Source organism: Callospermophilus lateralis, chromosome X (assembly GCF_048772815.1).
Source record: "Callospermophilus lateralis isolate mCalLat2 chromosome X, mCalLat2.hap1, whole genome shotgun sequence".
Classification (NCBI taxonomy): Eukaryota; Metazoa; Chordata; class Mammalia; order Rodentia; family Sciuridae; genus Callospermophilus; species Callospermophilus lateralis.
In genome coordinates, this window is record NC_135325.1 from 110,743,509 (window position 1) to 110,759,195 (window position 15,687).

At 36.8% G+C, this 15,687-nt stretch overlaps 1 protein-coding gene across 1 annotated transcript in view; it reads left to right on the plus strand.

Moving 5' to 3' along the window:
* The first annotated feature begins 11,179 nt into the window (after positions 1 to 11,179).
* Positions 11,180 to 15,687, plus strand: part of Adgrg4 (adhesion G protein-coupled receptor G4) — an 87,596-nt gene continuing 83,088 nt past the window's right edge. Inside the window, exon 1 of the mRNA XM_077106512.1 lies at positions 11,180 to 11,684. Coding sequence (XP_076962627.1) covers positions 11,180 to 11,684 — 505 coding nt within the window. The remainder of the gene's footprint in view (positions 11,685 to 15,687) is intronic.

Genomic DNA, 15,687 nt, shown 5'->3' on the forward strand with positions numbered 1-15,687 from the left:
ATAGGGCTAATGTAGTTGAACCAAAGTATACCTTATCATATCTCTCTCTCTTACACACACACACATACACACACACACATACACACACACACAGTGGAATGACAGGCTTTGTTGTCTGAAAAAGGGTAATACATTTAAAAATATTCTTGATTGTAAGAATGACTGGAATTTTGTGACACATGATCACAGGATGCTTAAAGCAGACTCTATGGTTAGAACCTTAGTACCTTTTATTCATATACTGTATAGTCAAGCTGGGCTGGAGTCAACTGTCTTGAGAAGTTCTCACATATACAGAGACATCTTGACCAGGACTCCTTTTGACATGGGAGGGCCCCAGACTCATGTAAAAAAAATCAGTACTTATGTTGTAGAGGTCAACTTGGTCAGAATCAGTCAGGATATGGTAAAAATGGAAAGGTAAAGCAGCTCCATTTTTTTCTTCTTGAAGAATTCATTTGGTGAGGAAGGACAAGTTGAGGATAAATTTTGAATAGAAATTATAAATTTCTGTATAAACTCTAGAGCTGATCTGTCCAATAAAATAATTACTTACAACATGTAGCTTTTTAAGTTTTAAGTAATTAAGATAAAAATTCAGTCCTAAATAACACAAGCCACATTTAAGAGCTTAGTTGTTACATGTGGCCAGTTTCTACCATATTGGACAGTGCAGCTATAGAACATTTCCATCATCACAGAAAGTCTAATGCTGTTGTGGAAGTTTATGGAGAGTGGCTCATTGAGAAAATATTTTTTTTTCAGAAAGACAGCTGTATTGAAATTTAATAAACATACCACAAAATCTATCATTTAAATTGTACAGTTTGGTATTTTTAGTGTATTTACAGAGCTGTGTAATCATCACCAGTATCTAATTCCAGAATGTTTTTTTCACCCCCAAAAGAAACTCAAATTCTTTATTCATCCCCCCACAGTAGCCCTTGGCAGTGATTAATCTGCTTTCTATGTCTGTGGATTTGCCTCTTCTGGATATTTCATATAAATGGCATCCTACAACCATGCCAAAAAACAAAGTGTTTTTTGTCTGGCCACTTTCACTTAACATACTGTTTTCAAGGTTATCCATGTGTAGAATGTATCATCAGTTGATTTCTTCTTATTGTTGAAAATATTTAATTATATAGGTATCTATGTTATATTTCTCTATTTATCAGTTGATAGAATGATTGACTGTTTCTACTTTTTTGGCAATTATGAGTAAAACTGCTGTGAACTATTGGGTTCTGGTTTTTGGGTGGATGTATGTTTCCATTTCTTTTGGGAATATACCTAGTAGTAGACTTACTGAGTCCTATAGTAACTTTTTTTGACTAACATTTTGAGGACCTAGCAGAACATTTCCCAAAGAGACTATATCATTTTACATCCTCACCAGAAGCACATGAGGGTTCTGAATTCTCCACATCCTTGCCAAAATTTGTTCATGTCTGTCTTTTTTTATTACAGCCATTTTAGTGGTATGATGTGATACTTCACTGTAGTTTTGATTTGCATTTCCCTATGACTAATGATGTTGTGCATCCTTTTATGTGCAAGAACAGACATTCTATCTAATAATACTCAGAGTTATTGCCTGTAAAATTATATCTTCCAGACTCTGGAGCATGTATTTCTTTCTTTTAAATTTTTTTTCCCAGATATACATTTCCTACAGTTGACGTAGCCATAGTGCTTTTGTAGTCAGCATAGGGCAGATTAGAAGGGCTTATATGATAGCACTTTTTAAAATCTGTCATTCAGGTGTGTGACAGACCCTGACACTGTCTCAGGCCAGTAGATTGTAGAAATTTCATTCATCAACAATTAAAATATAGATGGCTATTAACATAGGCTGAAGAGTAGGTCTCCAATGCTATTTTCTTCCTACTGTTTGCCTCCCAGGTAAAAATGGAGTTTTAAGATCCCTGGCTGGGAATTTTATTACTTAGGATCTTTTGAGTTATTTTATCAGGCCAGGTATTATGGGAGCTATTAACATAACAACATAAAGATTTTGATAGGGAAATGAAAGGCTGAGTAATTCCACTGTCAGGTAATAGTCTGCAGCTTTTCCTCTTCTGGAAATGGTTCCTCTGTATACTGTTACCCAAACCTAGAAACCATCCCATATCTTTCTTTTTCTCTCACCCTCCACATTCAATCCACTGAGTCTAATTGATACCACCTCCAGATATATCCTATATCTGACTCTCTCTCTCTACCATATATTCTGCCTCCAAGTGATCTTTTAATATATTAAGTCAGATCATTATGATTTTACTCAAAACTTGCCAAGAAGTTCCCATCACAGTTAGAATACAGTACAAACTCTTTAATAAGACCTAAAAAGCACTGTGTGATCTTGTCTCCCACTGCCTCTTGGGCCTCATTTCCTGCCATACTTCCTTTCTCCCCCTCTGCTCTAGAAACACTGGCTTCCTGCTATGCCTTGAAAATGTCAAGTGCCATCACCAAAAGGTCTGTGCACATGCTACTACCCATGTCTGAGTCACTCTTACTCCACACCTTTGTAACCCTACCTCCTTTTCCAACCCCTAGGACTGAGGTAAAATGATTCTTTCTTAGGCTTTTCTTTAACTGTGCTTTTTTTTTTAAGAGAGAGAGAGAATTTCAATATTTATTTTTTAGTTTTTGGCGGACATAACATCTTTGTTTGTATGTGGTGCTGAGGATCGAACCCAGGCTGCACGCATGCCAGGTGAGCGCGCTACCGCTTGAGCCACATCCCCAGCCCCTAACTGTGCTTTTAATGTAGACATTTCTATTCCCCTCATTCACGTTTTTCCCATTATCTAGCTAATCAGCCTGTTAATTTTCTTCAGAGCACTCCTTACAATCTGTAATTATTTTTTTGTTTATTGACTTCCTTTCTCTCTAGAATGTAAGCCGAGAAGGCCTATGTGAGGGTAGTTCCTCTGCCTGATCCAATAAGAACTCTTGGCAGGCCACACATATGATCAACAGCTTGGGTCCTGGAGGAAGGAATGTGTTGGATAGTTCTGTGACTGCTGACAGAAATGAGGGTCAGCATTGAATGCTTTTATATATAGCAAATCTACTCTAAGTAGTAGCCTGGTGTTTTAGTCAGTTTTTTCACTGTTGTGACCAAAGGACCTGACAAGTACAATTAGAGAAGTAAAAGTTTATTTGGAGGCTTATGGTTTCAGAGCTCTCAGTCCACAGATGGTGAACTTCATTCCTTGGGTAGAGCAGCATAGCAGAAGGGTGTGGCAGAGAGGGAATATGGCACCAAGAAGCATAAAGAGAGAGAAAGAGCTCTACTCAACAGGGATAAAATATATACCCCAAAGGCACACCCCCAGAGACCCACCTCCTTTAGCCACACCCTACCACTTCAGTTAATCCCTCTCAGAGGATTAATTCACTGATTGGGTTGAGGTTCTCATAACTCAATCATTTCACCTCTAAATGTTCTTGCATTGTCTCACACATGAGCTCTTAGGGTACACCTCACATCCAAACCATAACACCTGATTACTTGCAAGACCAGTGAGATGTGTGGGCATGGAGTTACAGTAACTATAGTTCTCTGTGGTTGTGAACATTATAGCATGGTGATGTAGATAATGGAGTTACCCATTATCAGGCACTTATCTATTATATCTGTTCAGATAGTCATGGGTTTACTAGCTTAGGATCTGGCCTACAAATTTTCTCAATGCTCCAGAGCATTGCTTTGCAGGAGTCTGTAATACTAAAAGCCAGAAAACTTCTTGCTCAGATAAAGGCTTCATAGAATATGAAAATGAGTGTCTGATTATCCCCTTTTAATAGGAATGGTGACATTTCCCAGTTGGCAGGCATGGAGTATCCCTGGCAGAATGTGCACCCCCAGGGTGGTCAGATTCTCCAAAGTATAAACACCACTAAAACTTCTAGTGGGCCCTTTTCCCAAACTTTGCTGTGTCTTCTCTCCTTCCTTTGAGAGGAGGCATTTCCAGGTGGTTGGCTAGCCTAGAGCCTTTCACGGTATTGTAAGTTAAATGGTGTCTTCTACAAATATATATGTTGAAATTGTAACCCTTGGTACCTCAGAATGTGATCTTATTTGTAAATATGGTTATTGCAAATGTAAATAGTTAAGATTAGATCATGCTGGAGCCACGTGGGCCCCTAATAAATATGAATGGTGTCTTCATAAAAAGAGGAAATTTATACCCAGACATGCACACAAAGAGAAGATAATGGAAGGCTAAAGGTAAATACTGGGGTAATAAGCCTGCAGGCAAGGAATACCAAATATTGCAGCCAACCATGGGAAACTAGGAGAAAGACACCGAACAGATTTCTTCCTGATAGTCTTTAGAAGGAACCAACTTTGAAAACATCTTCATCTTCAATTTCTAACCTCCAAAACCATGAAACAATAAATTCATGTTGTTTCAGCTATCCAGTTTCTGGTATATTGTTGTGCCAGCCTCAGCAAACTAATACTACAAACACAAATGTTCTATCAGGCTCGCTGAGTCAAAAGAGGAAAGCAGGTTACCTTGTGTGAGGGAAACAGTGACCAGATTATTCCCACAGTGTCTGATCATGAGAAAACTGCATTTGTTCACTTTCCCTAAGATCTTGTAAGATAATGCACTTTCAATCTCAGTCTCAAAATTTTGAAACATTTGAGCATTTTAAAGGAGAAACTTTGCAAAGAAGACTCATAAGAGAATATGTCTGATGGTTACTTAATACTGTCCAACTGAAAAAAAATTATTTGGATTGTCTCTTAGAGTTATAAATATTTTGCTCACTGATTTTTAAAAAAATTGTTTTAATTAGTTATACATGACAGTAGAATGCATTTATGTACTTTGATATATAATACATAGATGGGATATAATTTCTCATTTTTCTGAGTGTACATGTTGCAGAATCATTTTGGTCATGTAGTCACATATATACATACAGTTTAATGTCTGTTTCATTCTACTATCTTTCCTATCCCCACATACCCTCCTATCCCCTCCCATCACTTCCCTCTACCTAATCTAAGGTAATGCTATTCTTCCCTAGTGCCCCGCCCCCAACTTATTGTGAATTAGCATCCGCATATCAGAGAAAACATTCAGCCTTTGGTTTTGTGGGATTTTCTTATTTTGCTTAGCATGATATTCTCCAACTCCAACCATTTACTGGCAAATTCCATAGTTTTACTTTTCTTTAAAGCTGGTTTTAAAAAGAAGTGTATTACTTTGGAAGGGGGGCTCTTTGCAGATCTTTTGCCAAAAGTTCTCCCAAATAAGCAGCAGGGTCTGCTCATTTTATGCCAGATCTTGTATCCATATACTGATATCTTTGCACAAGGGACAACCCTCCACTTGCCCACCTATCAGCCTCCAACTCTATGCTCTAAAAGAAGGCATAACTGCATATTGCATATGTAGTAAATAGCTACTGAGAATCAACTATGTGCCAGTGAAATTGGATGCCTCCATATTACATCACTTACAAAAATCAACTCAAAATGGATGAAAGACCCAAGTGTAAGGACTAAATTCATAACACTCTCAGAGAAAGGAAAGCAAAGGGACAAAAGTTCATAGCCTTCATTTTGGAAATGGATTCTTGTAAATGACACCAATAGTACAAGGAACAAAAGACAAAATAGATAAATTGGATTTTATCAAAATTAAAAATTTTTATGCATCAAAAGTCATTATGATGATCTGGGGTAGTTCAGTGGTAGAATACTTGTCTAGCATGTGTGAGGCACTGGGTTTGATGCTTAGCACCACACAAAAATAAATAAATAATATAAAGGTATTGTGTCCATATACAACTAAAAATTTAAAAAAAGTTATTATGAGGACAACCTATACAATGTGAGAAAATATTTGCAGATCATATATCTGATAAAGTTCTAATATCCAGATGATATAAACAATGCTTACAAATCAATGACAAAAAGATGAAAAACCCAATTAAAAATGGGCAAAAGACTTGAGTAGATATTTCTCTAAAGAAGACAGAACAAATGGCCAATGAGAATATGAAGAGACACTCAATGTCATTAAGTATTAGGGAAGTGCAAGAAAACCATAATAGAATACCACTTCCCAACCTCTTGTATGGTAATAATAATAATAACAGAAAATAGCAAGTGTTGTTGAGGATGTGGAGAAATTGGAACTCTTACACACTGCTGGTAGGAATGTAAAATGGTGCCATTATTTGAGGAAATAGTTTGGGTATTATTATTATAAATTGCTTTTAGGTACCAGGTATTGAACAAGGGACACTTAACCACTGAGCCACATCCCCAGCCCTTTTTAAATACTTTATTTAGAGACAGGGTCTCACTGAATTGCTTAGTGCCTCACTAAATTGCTGAGGCTGGCTTTGAACTCATGATCTTCCTGCCTCATCCTCTCAAGCCACTGGAACTACAGACTTGCCCTACCATACCTGTCTATTATTATAAATTAAACATACAATTATTTGACCTATAACAATTCCACTCTTAGTACAAGTCCAAAAGAAATGAAAACATGTTATTAAAACAAAATCAATGGCAAAAATCATAGAAGATTGTTCATTGTAGCTGAAGGCAAAAACAACCCAAATATCCATTAACAGATGAATCAACAAATGAAATGTAATATGCATATGATGGAATAATATTCAGCTATGGAAAGTAATGAGGTACTGATACATGCTTCAACATGGATGAACATTATACTAAATGTAAAAAGTCAGGCACAAAAGGCCACATATTGCAAGGTTTCATTTATATGACATGTCCAGAGTAGGAAAAATTACAGAGATAGAAAACATAATAGTGATTGCCATTTATGGGGATGGGGCAGAGCACAAACACAGAATAATTGTTTAATGAGACTGTTTAATGTTTGGAGTGATAAAAATGTTCTGGAATTAGATAAAGATATTGTTTGTACATCATTGTGTATATGCTAAATGCCACTGAATTGTACACTTTAAAATGGTATAAATAGTGAACTTCATATTATGTGAATTTTCCCAGTACAAATAAGATGGTGGTTCATGCTCCTGGGGCTGTAACATATGCATTTTAATAAGGCTTTTGATGAGTTTTTCCTAACATGGAATGCACTTATGTTATAATGTTAAGTAAGCAAGGGACCAAATTTTCCATACAATATGATCTCAGCCATAAACACACAGACACAAACAAAGCCCCCCTCCCCCAACACACAGTCAAAGAAGTCAAAGGAAATACATCAACCTGTTATTGCTGATTGTCTCTTGGTGTCAGAACTCTCTGGCTGACTTCATTCTCATTCTTTTACTTTCTAATACTTTCCATTTTTTTTCTTTAAAAAATGTACAGTATTACTTTTATAATGCAACAAAACACCTCCTATTTTTTTTAAAAAATAAACTAGAGAAAGCAATAAATGGGATTTAAAATAAAAGGAAAGAGCAGACAGAGGTGAAGAGATGCAGGAAAGTCAAATTCAAGAGAGAATACACTTGTGTGTGTGTGTGTGTGTGGGGGGGTAATCATGCAATTTGGACTTCAAAATTGCCAGGGAACAGATGGCAGCATCCGAGCAGACATCTGCAATGGATAGCAAAATCATATGCAAAGACACAAGTGGCCTTTCAAGCAGGCCCTTGAGAGACCCATGGTGAAGGCTGTTTGCCTGGCCAAACAAGGGCCAAACCCCTCTCCTCCTCATCATAGCCCCTCCTCCTCTGGGTCCTGTTAGAGGCCTGCAGGCTGCAGGAAGGCTCAGCACAGATGTGCTTGCATGTGTGAGGGAGAGAACAGGTTGTGGGAGAAGAAAGAGGTTTCTGCTAATGACACTGGTAAACACTGCAACTGACATTTACATGGTACTTCACAGTTTATAAACATTGTCACACAGATCACCTCAATGTTAGTTGTTATTGTATCATCTTTTATAATGGCCTTGTGAGGAAGGCAATTATTATTCCCATTGTACACAGACGTGACATGAGTTTATTTATTTAACATTTATATGGGGCTCACTATCTTCCAAACACTGTCCTGAGAGCTTTACATGCACTAATTGTCCATGTCCACATAGCTAGTGAGAGACAGAACTGGGGCACGCATCCAGCTTTTAAGACTTGTGACACCACTCTTCTGCTAATGTCTAAGTAGAATTTATCTCTGTCTGCAGAAGCTCAAGTAAGGCCAAACTAATCTTTTCTTCATTTCTCCCTCCCTCCCTCCCTCCTCTCTTCTCTTCTCCTATCTCTCTCTCTCTCTTTCTTTCTTTCTTTCACTATTCATTCAACCATCAGTCTATCTATATTTTTCTGATTATAAATGCAAAATATGATTATTTAAAATGCAGTAATTACTTAAATAAATAATACAGAAAATCAAAAGCCCCCTAAATCTCCTATTTAAAGATAATCATTCTTAACTGTTTGATACGCTCTTCCAGACTTTTTTCTATGTGTATACTAACACATATATTTTTCTTTTCTTTTTAATAGATAATACTATACTTAAACTTAAGTAACTCCCCTTTCACATAATTTTAAGAGTTGAAAATTTCTCCATGACTATATATGTCTACTTTATATGCTTTAGCACTTCATTGCACAGAGGTAGCAATTTTCCTAAGTAGCCACTTATGAATAGACACTTTTTTTTTCATTTTTTCATGATTAGAAACAAAGCTTCAGTAAATATCCCTGTACTCACATCTTTGTATATATGTATATTTTTCTAGAATAAATTGATGGAAATTGAGTTTCTGGGCCAAAAGTATACACACAATTTACTGGGCATGGTGGTGCACACCTATAATTCCAGCAACTTGGGAGGGAGGATCACAGGTTTGAAGCCAGCGTCAGAAATTTAGTGAGACTGTAAGCAACCTCATGAGAACCTGTCTCAAAATAAAATATAAAAAGACTGGAAATGTGGCTCAGTGTTTAAACACTCCTGGTTCAGTCCCTGATATCAAAAAAATAAAAGTATATACACAATTAAAATTGTCATAGAAACTGGCAAATTGTCCTTCAAAAACTCTACTCAACTGGTACTCCCATCAGCACCATATAAGAATTAGTCATTTCCCCAAATGTTTGCCAATGCTGGGTATCATCAATCTTTTATGATTTTATCAATCTAGTAGGCAAAATGGTATGTTATTACTGTTTTAATTTGTGCTTAAAAATGGTGAGGTGACATCTTTTTTTATTGTTGGCCTTTATATTTTTGATTTTGTAAATTGCTCATTCTTTTCCCTTGGCAACTGGTTTTATATTAGTATATTGAAGAGAGGAGAGGCCCTTGTAGACCATATGAGACTATGATACATTCTTTTTTTAAGCAACAAGTAAGCCATGAAGATTTATATTCACCATAAAACCAGTTCTTAAATGTTTTATTTGACGTCATTTGGAGAGCTGAGTGGAAAAGCAATGTTAACCAACAATAATCAAGAGTTAGATATCATGGTGTTACTGTCTTGTGGGATTAACTCTTGATTTATTAGCTACATGAAAGATGATAAGATAATACCATATACCAAGAACAGAAATAAGCATTTCATCTATCATAGATAATTGAACAATAACTGGCGGATGGATAATATGAATTCCTGCACATTGGTATGGTGTGTGTGTGTGTGCACATGCATGTGCAGGTTGAGTGTGTGCATGAACATGTGTGTGGGCAAGCATATACATGTGCTTGTTTGCTTTTGGAGGCTATTCAGTAAAGGAATGGAGGGAGAGAATTTTGAATGGGTGGAGAATATCCAAAGGCTCTCATTTGGAGGCATCTCCAAGAAGCAGGGCAGTTGTCACTTCCTTCCAGCCTGTATAGTGTGCTGCTATGGCTGTCACTGTTTTGAAGTAGTGGTCCCAACATTATGACTCTAATTCAGAGAGAAGTTAACAATTTTATTCTGCCACAAAGCTCTTTTTGGTTTGGCTTGGTCTGTCCTGGGCATGGAACTAGGTTGACATTAGGCAAACCTCGGATATTTGCCCAGTGGCCTAGGGCTGTGACACTTGTAGTGGTGATAATATCACAATTTAATAGCTTCCTATGAAACAGGAGAAATACCTGATTTAAATTTTCAAGCTGCCTGCCAAAAGACTGTACCAATGGAAATGTACACTTGAGAAGGCTTTGTGTACATTATCTCACTTAATCTTCAAATAATCCTGTCAGTAGACAGGGACCACCTGGCCTAGATTCCAATGTGAACTGTGGCCCCTTTTATTGGGCAAACATAAAGCACTATGGTCCTAAATCCTCATTTAACTGAAACAAACATTTAGGCCCAGGGAGGTTCACTTACTTGCTCAAGTTTAAACTGATGTGTGTCAGTTGGAGCTGGGATTCCACTCCAGGCTCTCTGACTTCATAACCAATGATAACTGGGTCCATGGCTGTCTAGAGTGCCTTAAGCTCTCTTAGCGGGGAGAGGGAAGGAGGGCATCCAGATGCATTCAGGGCAGTGCCATCTCTTCCATTCCTTAGTCCAAGCAGAAAGCCCCAAATTTCAATATTGTCCAGCTGGTCATCCTTCAGGCCTTTGCCAGTGCTTTTTCAGTGAGAAGAAGTCTCCAGAGACAGAATAAAACAGGTCTTTTGGCTCAGGAACAGGCATTGAAGAAACAAATCTCTGTGGAATCATGAATATAATAAGGTGGTTAGGTGGGTCAAAACAATTCTCTTTTGATTATATATATGCATGGGAATTATATGTACAAAATCTGAAGTCTAGGCTGTCTTTCTTTGGCTTCTTACCCGCACTAGCCACACATTTCTAATGGCCCCTCCAAATTGTCCAGCTGATGTGGGCTCTGGGAACACTAATCTAACTTTTCATATTAGCCCAGGCAAAGTATAATTAGGAAGAAATGCTTCTGCCAAAAAATCACATGCCAATGTCAAAAGAGATGATTTTTGTTATATCTACAATTTGCTTATTTGTATCAGGATTGATTCATAATTATATTGTACAATTTGAGCATACTGCCAAAGATGATAAAAAATTTAACTGAAATTTGATTTGTTTTCTCTTTCTCCCTTCTCCAAATCTGGACAGATACACTTTCACTAAAAGGAAAAAAGCTGGATTTTTATGGAAAAAGTGACACATATGTAAGCCTGGCCAAGACCATTCCTGAACTGAGCCAATTTACAACATGTATTGATATGGTAGCCAAAAATGGCAAGCCAGGTTATTGGAAGGCCTTCTCCTATATTACTAAAAACACTGTGCTGGGCAGAGAAGACTTAGACCTTGGACTTGCAGGGGACCATCGGCATCTAATACTACACAACTTGGGCAAGACCTTTTATATCAGTTACCGACTGATTCCATTTAAATGGTATACAATATGCTTGATATGGGATGGGGTGAAGGGCAGAATAGAGATTTTCCTGAATCAAAAAAGGTTAGTGATAATAATGGATGAGCCACGCAGCCTGACACCTAATGGGACTCTGATCTTAGGGCACTTGCCCAAGAATGAAGATGGCCAGGTGAAAAAAGTGGCACCTCACTTTACTGGCAGCTTATACTACTTTCAACTCTGGGATCGCATCTTGGAAACTGAGGAGTTTATGAAGTGTTTAGATGGAAATATCATTAGTTGGGAAGAAGATGTTTGGCTTCTCAACAAGATCATCCCAACTGTTGACAGGACACTGCGCTGCTGTGAGTAACTAATTCATTTTTCTCCTTAGCAAGGTTAGCATAAATGCCATGCCAATGAATCTGCTCTTCCATCAGTGTTCTGGCAAGAGCCTGAGATTGCCACAATGTTTCATTTACTTTTAATATACAGCAAATATTGTTTTCATTTACCTTTTATTTTGATATAATTTTGAATTTACACAAATATTGTAAGAATAACAATATATTTCATACTCTTAGATTCATCAATGGTTAACACTTGCTTATATACTTTATCATCCTCCATATCTTTATATTTTTTATTTCTTTATTTCTTGGTACTAGGAATTGAATCCAGAGACACTTTACTACTAAGCTTTACTAACAGTCCTTTTTCATTTTTTTTAAATTTTGAAACAAGGTCTCACTAATTTTCCCAGGCTGGCCTCAATCTTCCTGACTCAACTACCTGAGTTGCTGGCATTACAGGTGTGCACCACTGTGCCTGGCCCATCCTCTGTATTTTAATCTTTCTCATTTCTCTTCTCTTCCTCTTCTCCTTCCTCCTACACACATAAAACACACACACACACAAAAAAAAAAACACACACACACAGGCATCTAATTTATTTGTGAATCATTTGAGAGTAAGTTGCAGGCATGATTCCCTCTTATCACTAAATACCTCCGTGCATTTTCCCTAAGAATAAGGAATTATCTTACTTAAGCACACTGTATATTCAAAATTAGAAATTTAACATTGATACAATACTTATATCTAATTCACATTTTATATTAAAATTTAGTGAATTCTTTTAATAACTTTATACCTGTTTTTGATTGATCTAGGATCCATTTCAGTAACATACATTGTATTTAGTTAGAATGTCTCTTTAGACTTCAATCTGGAAGAGACCCTCAGTCTTTCCTTGTTGTTATGGTTTGTATATGAATGGTCCCCCCAAAATTCTTGTGTTAATGCAGGGATGGATGAAATGATTGGATCATGAGAACTGTCACTTAATCAGTCCATTCTAATTTGAATGAAACAACTGGGTATTAACTGTAGGTAGGCGGAGAATGGCTGGAGGAGGTGGGTCACTGGGGGCATGACCTGGAAGGGTTCATTTTCTCTGTGACCCCTTCCACCTCCTCTGTTATCTGATTGCTATGAGGAGAGCAGCTTCCCTTCCTTCCCCACGCCCTTCTGCCATGATGTGCTCTCACGTTAGTTGGAGTGCAATGGATTTAGCCCACCTTGAAGTGAACCTCCGAGCCAGTGAGTCAAAAGGAACTTCTCCTCTTAGTTGTTCTTGTCACGTATTTTAGTCACAGCATTGAAAATCTGACTGACACACTTACTTGTCTTTCATGACTTAGACATTTCTAGCATACGGTCCAGTTATTTTGTGTAATTTCCCTTAATTTGGGTTTGTCTAATATTTCCTCATGGTTAACTTTATGCTTTGTATTTTGGCAAGAATATCACAGAAATTATGTTGTTCTTCTCAGTGCATTATTACATCAGTAGACACATGGTGCCAATTTGTCCCATTATTTGAGATGATAACTTTGATCACTTGATTCTGATCTCTGGCAAATTTTTCCATAGTAAATGTGTTTTTTTTTCTTTGTAATTATTAAGCAATTTCTGGGGGAGAAGTTTGGGGGCTACATAAATACCCTATTCTTATCAAACTTTTATCCAGTAGTTTTATATCTATTGATGATTCTTGTCTGAATCACCAGTTACTTCAGTGGTGGCAAACTCCATTCTTTTTCTACACTTATTAGTGGACATTCTAAAGGAATAGTTTTCTCTTCTTCCACATTTACCTGTTCATTCATTCATTTATGTGTTTATTTATATGAGCATGAACTCATGGATTCTCATTTTATTAATTGGATTAAAATCTGTTACTATTGTTTATTTTGATACTCAAATTGGCCCAAATTTAGCAAGTGGGGGCTCTCCAATCTGGCTCTTGTGTCCCTTTGGCATACCCCATCATTCTTTGAGCATTTTCTTATTTTTTCACACAAGATATTCTAGGATCATCTTGTATTTTTTCTCTTCAGCCCAAGAATCAGATGTTTTACCAAGGAGTGCTGGTTCTTTTAGCTGGGAATGGTATTCATAAACCAATTCACTTTTCTTGTGAATGTAATGATGATATTGAAGAACTATTTGGATAGAGTTATTGTAAAAATTCCTCTCTTCTTGGAATTATGCATGTATGTTTCTCCTCTGTGCTTTTGAGAAGGAAATACAGGATTGTTTTTCTCTGTAAAATCCCACTCTTCTCATTGCCAATCTTCTCCACCATCATCAACAACAGTCCTGAAGCATGGGTCACAGTCAGTGATAATAGCATCAAAATAGATTTTTTCTCATTTCCTGAAATGTTCACTTATTCTTGGGGTATTGTTTACTTATGAACAATTAGGGAGGGAATAGGGGCTAAGAGGGCTCTCATAGACTGTTGGGATATACTTTCATCAACAGTCCATATGTTGTTTGAGTTAATGGTAGAGGCACATTGCAGGGGATTTCTATTTCTTTGAGATCAGACCGATGCAAAGAAAGAACAAAAGCTATTCCTTTGTGCTGCTAACTGAAGGCACTGTTTTTTCTCTTTTCTGAACTCTTGAAAATAAAGTAGAACAGTCCTAGCTGGCTCTGATCATAAAACTGAGCTAGGAACTAGTAGGTTAATTCTGATCAGCTCATGTAAAGCAATTTAAAATAATTTTATGTTTGATCTAAGGAAACAAAAATATGGCCCTAGCAAACTCACATGCTTTATAGTGGTATTTAAAAACTGAATCTGGTCACCTAATGGCCATAGCCTTTAATATTTGGCTGGTAAATAACTAAATCTAATTAATGGGTTAAAGTGCTATACAGCTCTTATTTATTTTGCTCTTTTGTACCCTTTTTTATTTTGCAATCCACTCTATTGGTTGGGTTGAGTCTTTATGGGCATAACACACAAATAATCCAACACAAGAAACACAAGAAAACACTACCTAAAATGACAAGTAAGAAAAAAGGGTAGAAAATATTCTCTCTACTTTTCAAGTTTCAAGTGTTGATTTCATATCTTTAAACAAGAGTTCCTAACCTGAGGACCAGAATTGGTTGAAGGAGTTGGCAAAGCCCTTGAAATCATATGCAATATCCTAAAAATGCAAGGTGGATCTTTTTCAGGGAGAGTCAACATTTTTTATCTCATCCTAACATTATAACTGCTGCCTTTGACTAAGTTCTTATTATGTGCATTTTATAGATGAAGAGAGAGGCTCAGAGAGGTTAAGTGTATTGCCTAAGGTCACCAAAGAAATAAACAGTGGAGTTGGCATTTAAACAAAGATGTGTCTAGTTGCAAAGTCCATGTTCTCTTCACCCCTATATCATGCAGGACTCTCTCAAGGGATTCTATGGCCCCAAACAGGTGGTGAACCACTGGCTTAGAAGCTTCCATTGATAGAAATTTCTGGCACTGATAACCCACCTGGGGGGATTAAGTTATTAGCTGGAGTTATTGTTGGCCTCACCACTGAAGGAACTATAACACCACAGAATTTCTTTTACTTTTGTCTTGGCTATATCACATGTAGAGAAAGGGTGGCAATGTATGAATAAATATGAGTAATGTCTGGGTTTAACTTTCCCTAACAAATTGGTATTTATGGCCCATAGAAGGATTATGACCTTTAAAAATAAATTTTAATGAGCAGATTGCTAGGTTACAATTCTCCATAAATGTATTTACACATAAATTATATATATATTTATATATTCATGAAAACAAGGCTTTGGGGAAAATTGTTGGAAAACATCAACCCTACCTGGGTTTATTAAATAAGTATCTACTATAGTTGGAGATGTCTGAGGAATATTTAAACATCATAGTGATAAATAATTACAGTAAAGGTGCCATTCATTAGAAATTTATGTTGGGGGATATTTGTAGCTTCTTTTCCTTATTTTAAAAAATTATAAATACAATATATATGGTTGTGAATAAAATAGACTTAAACA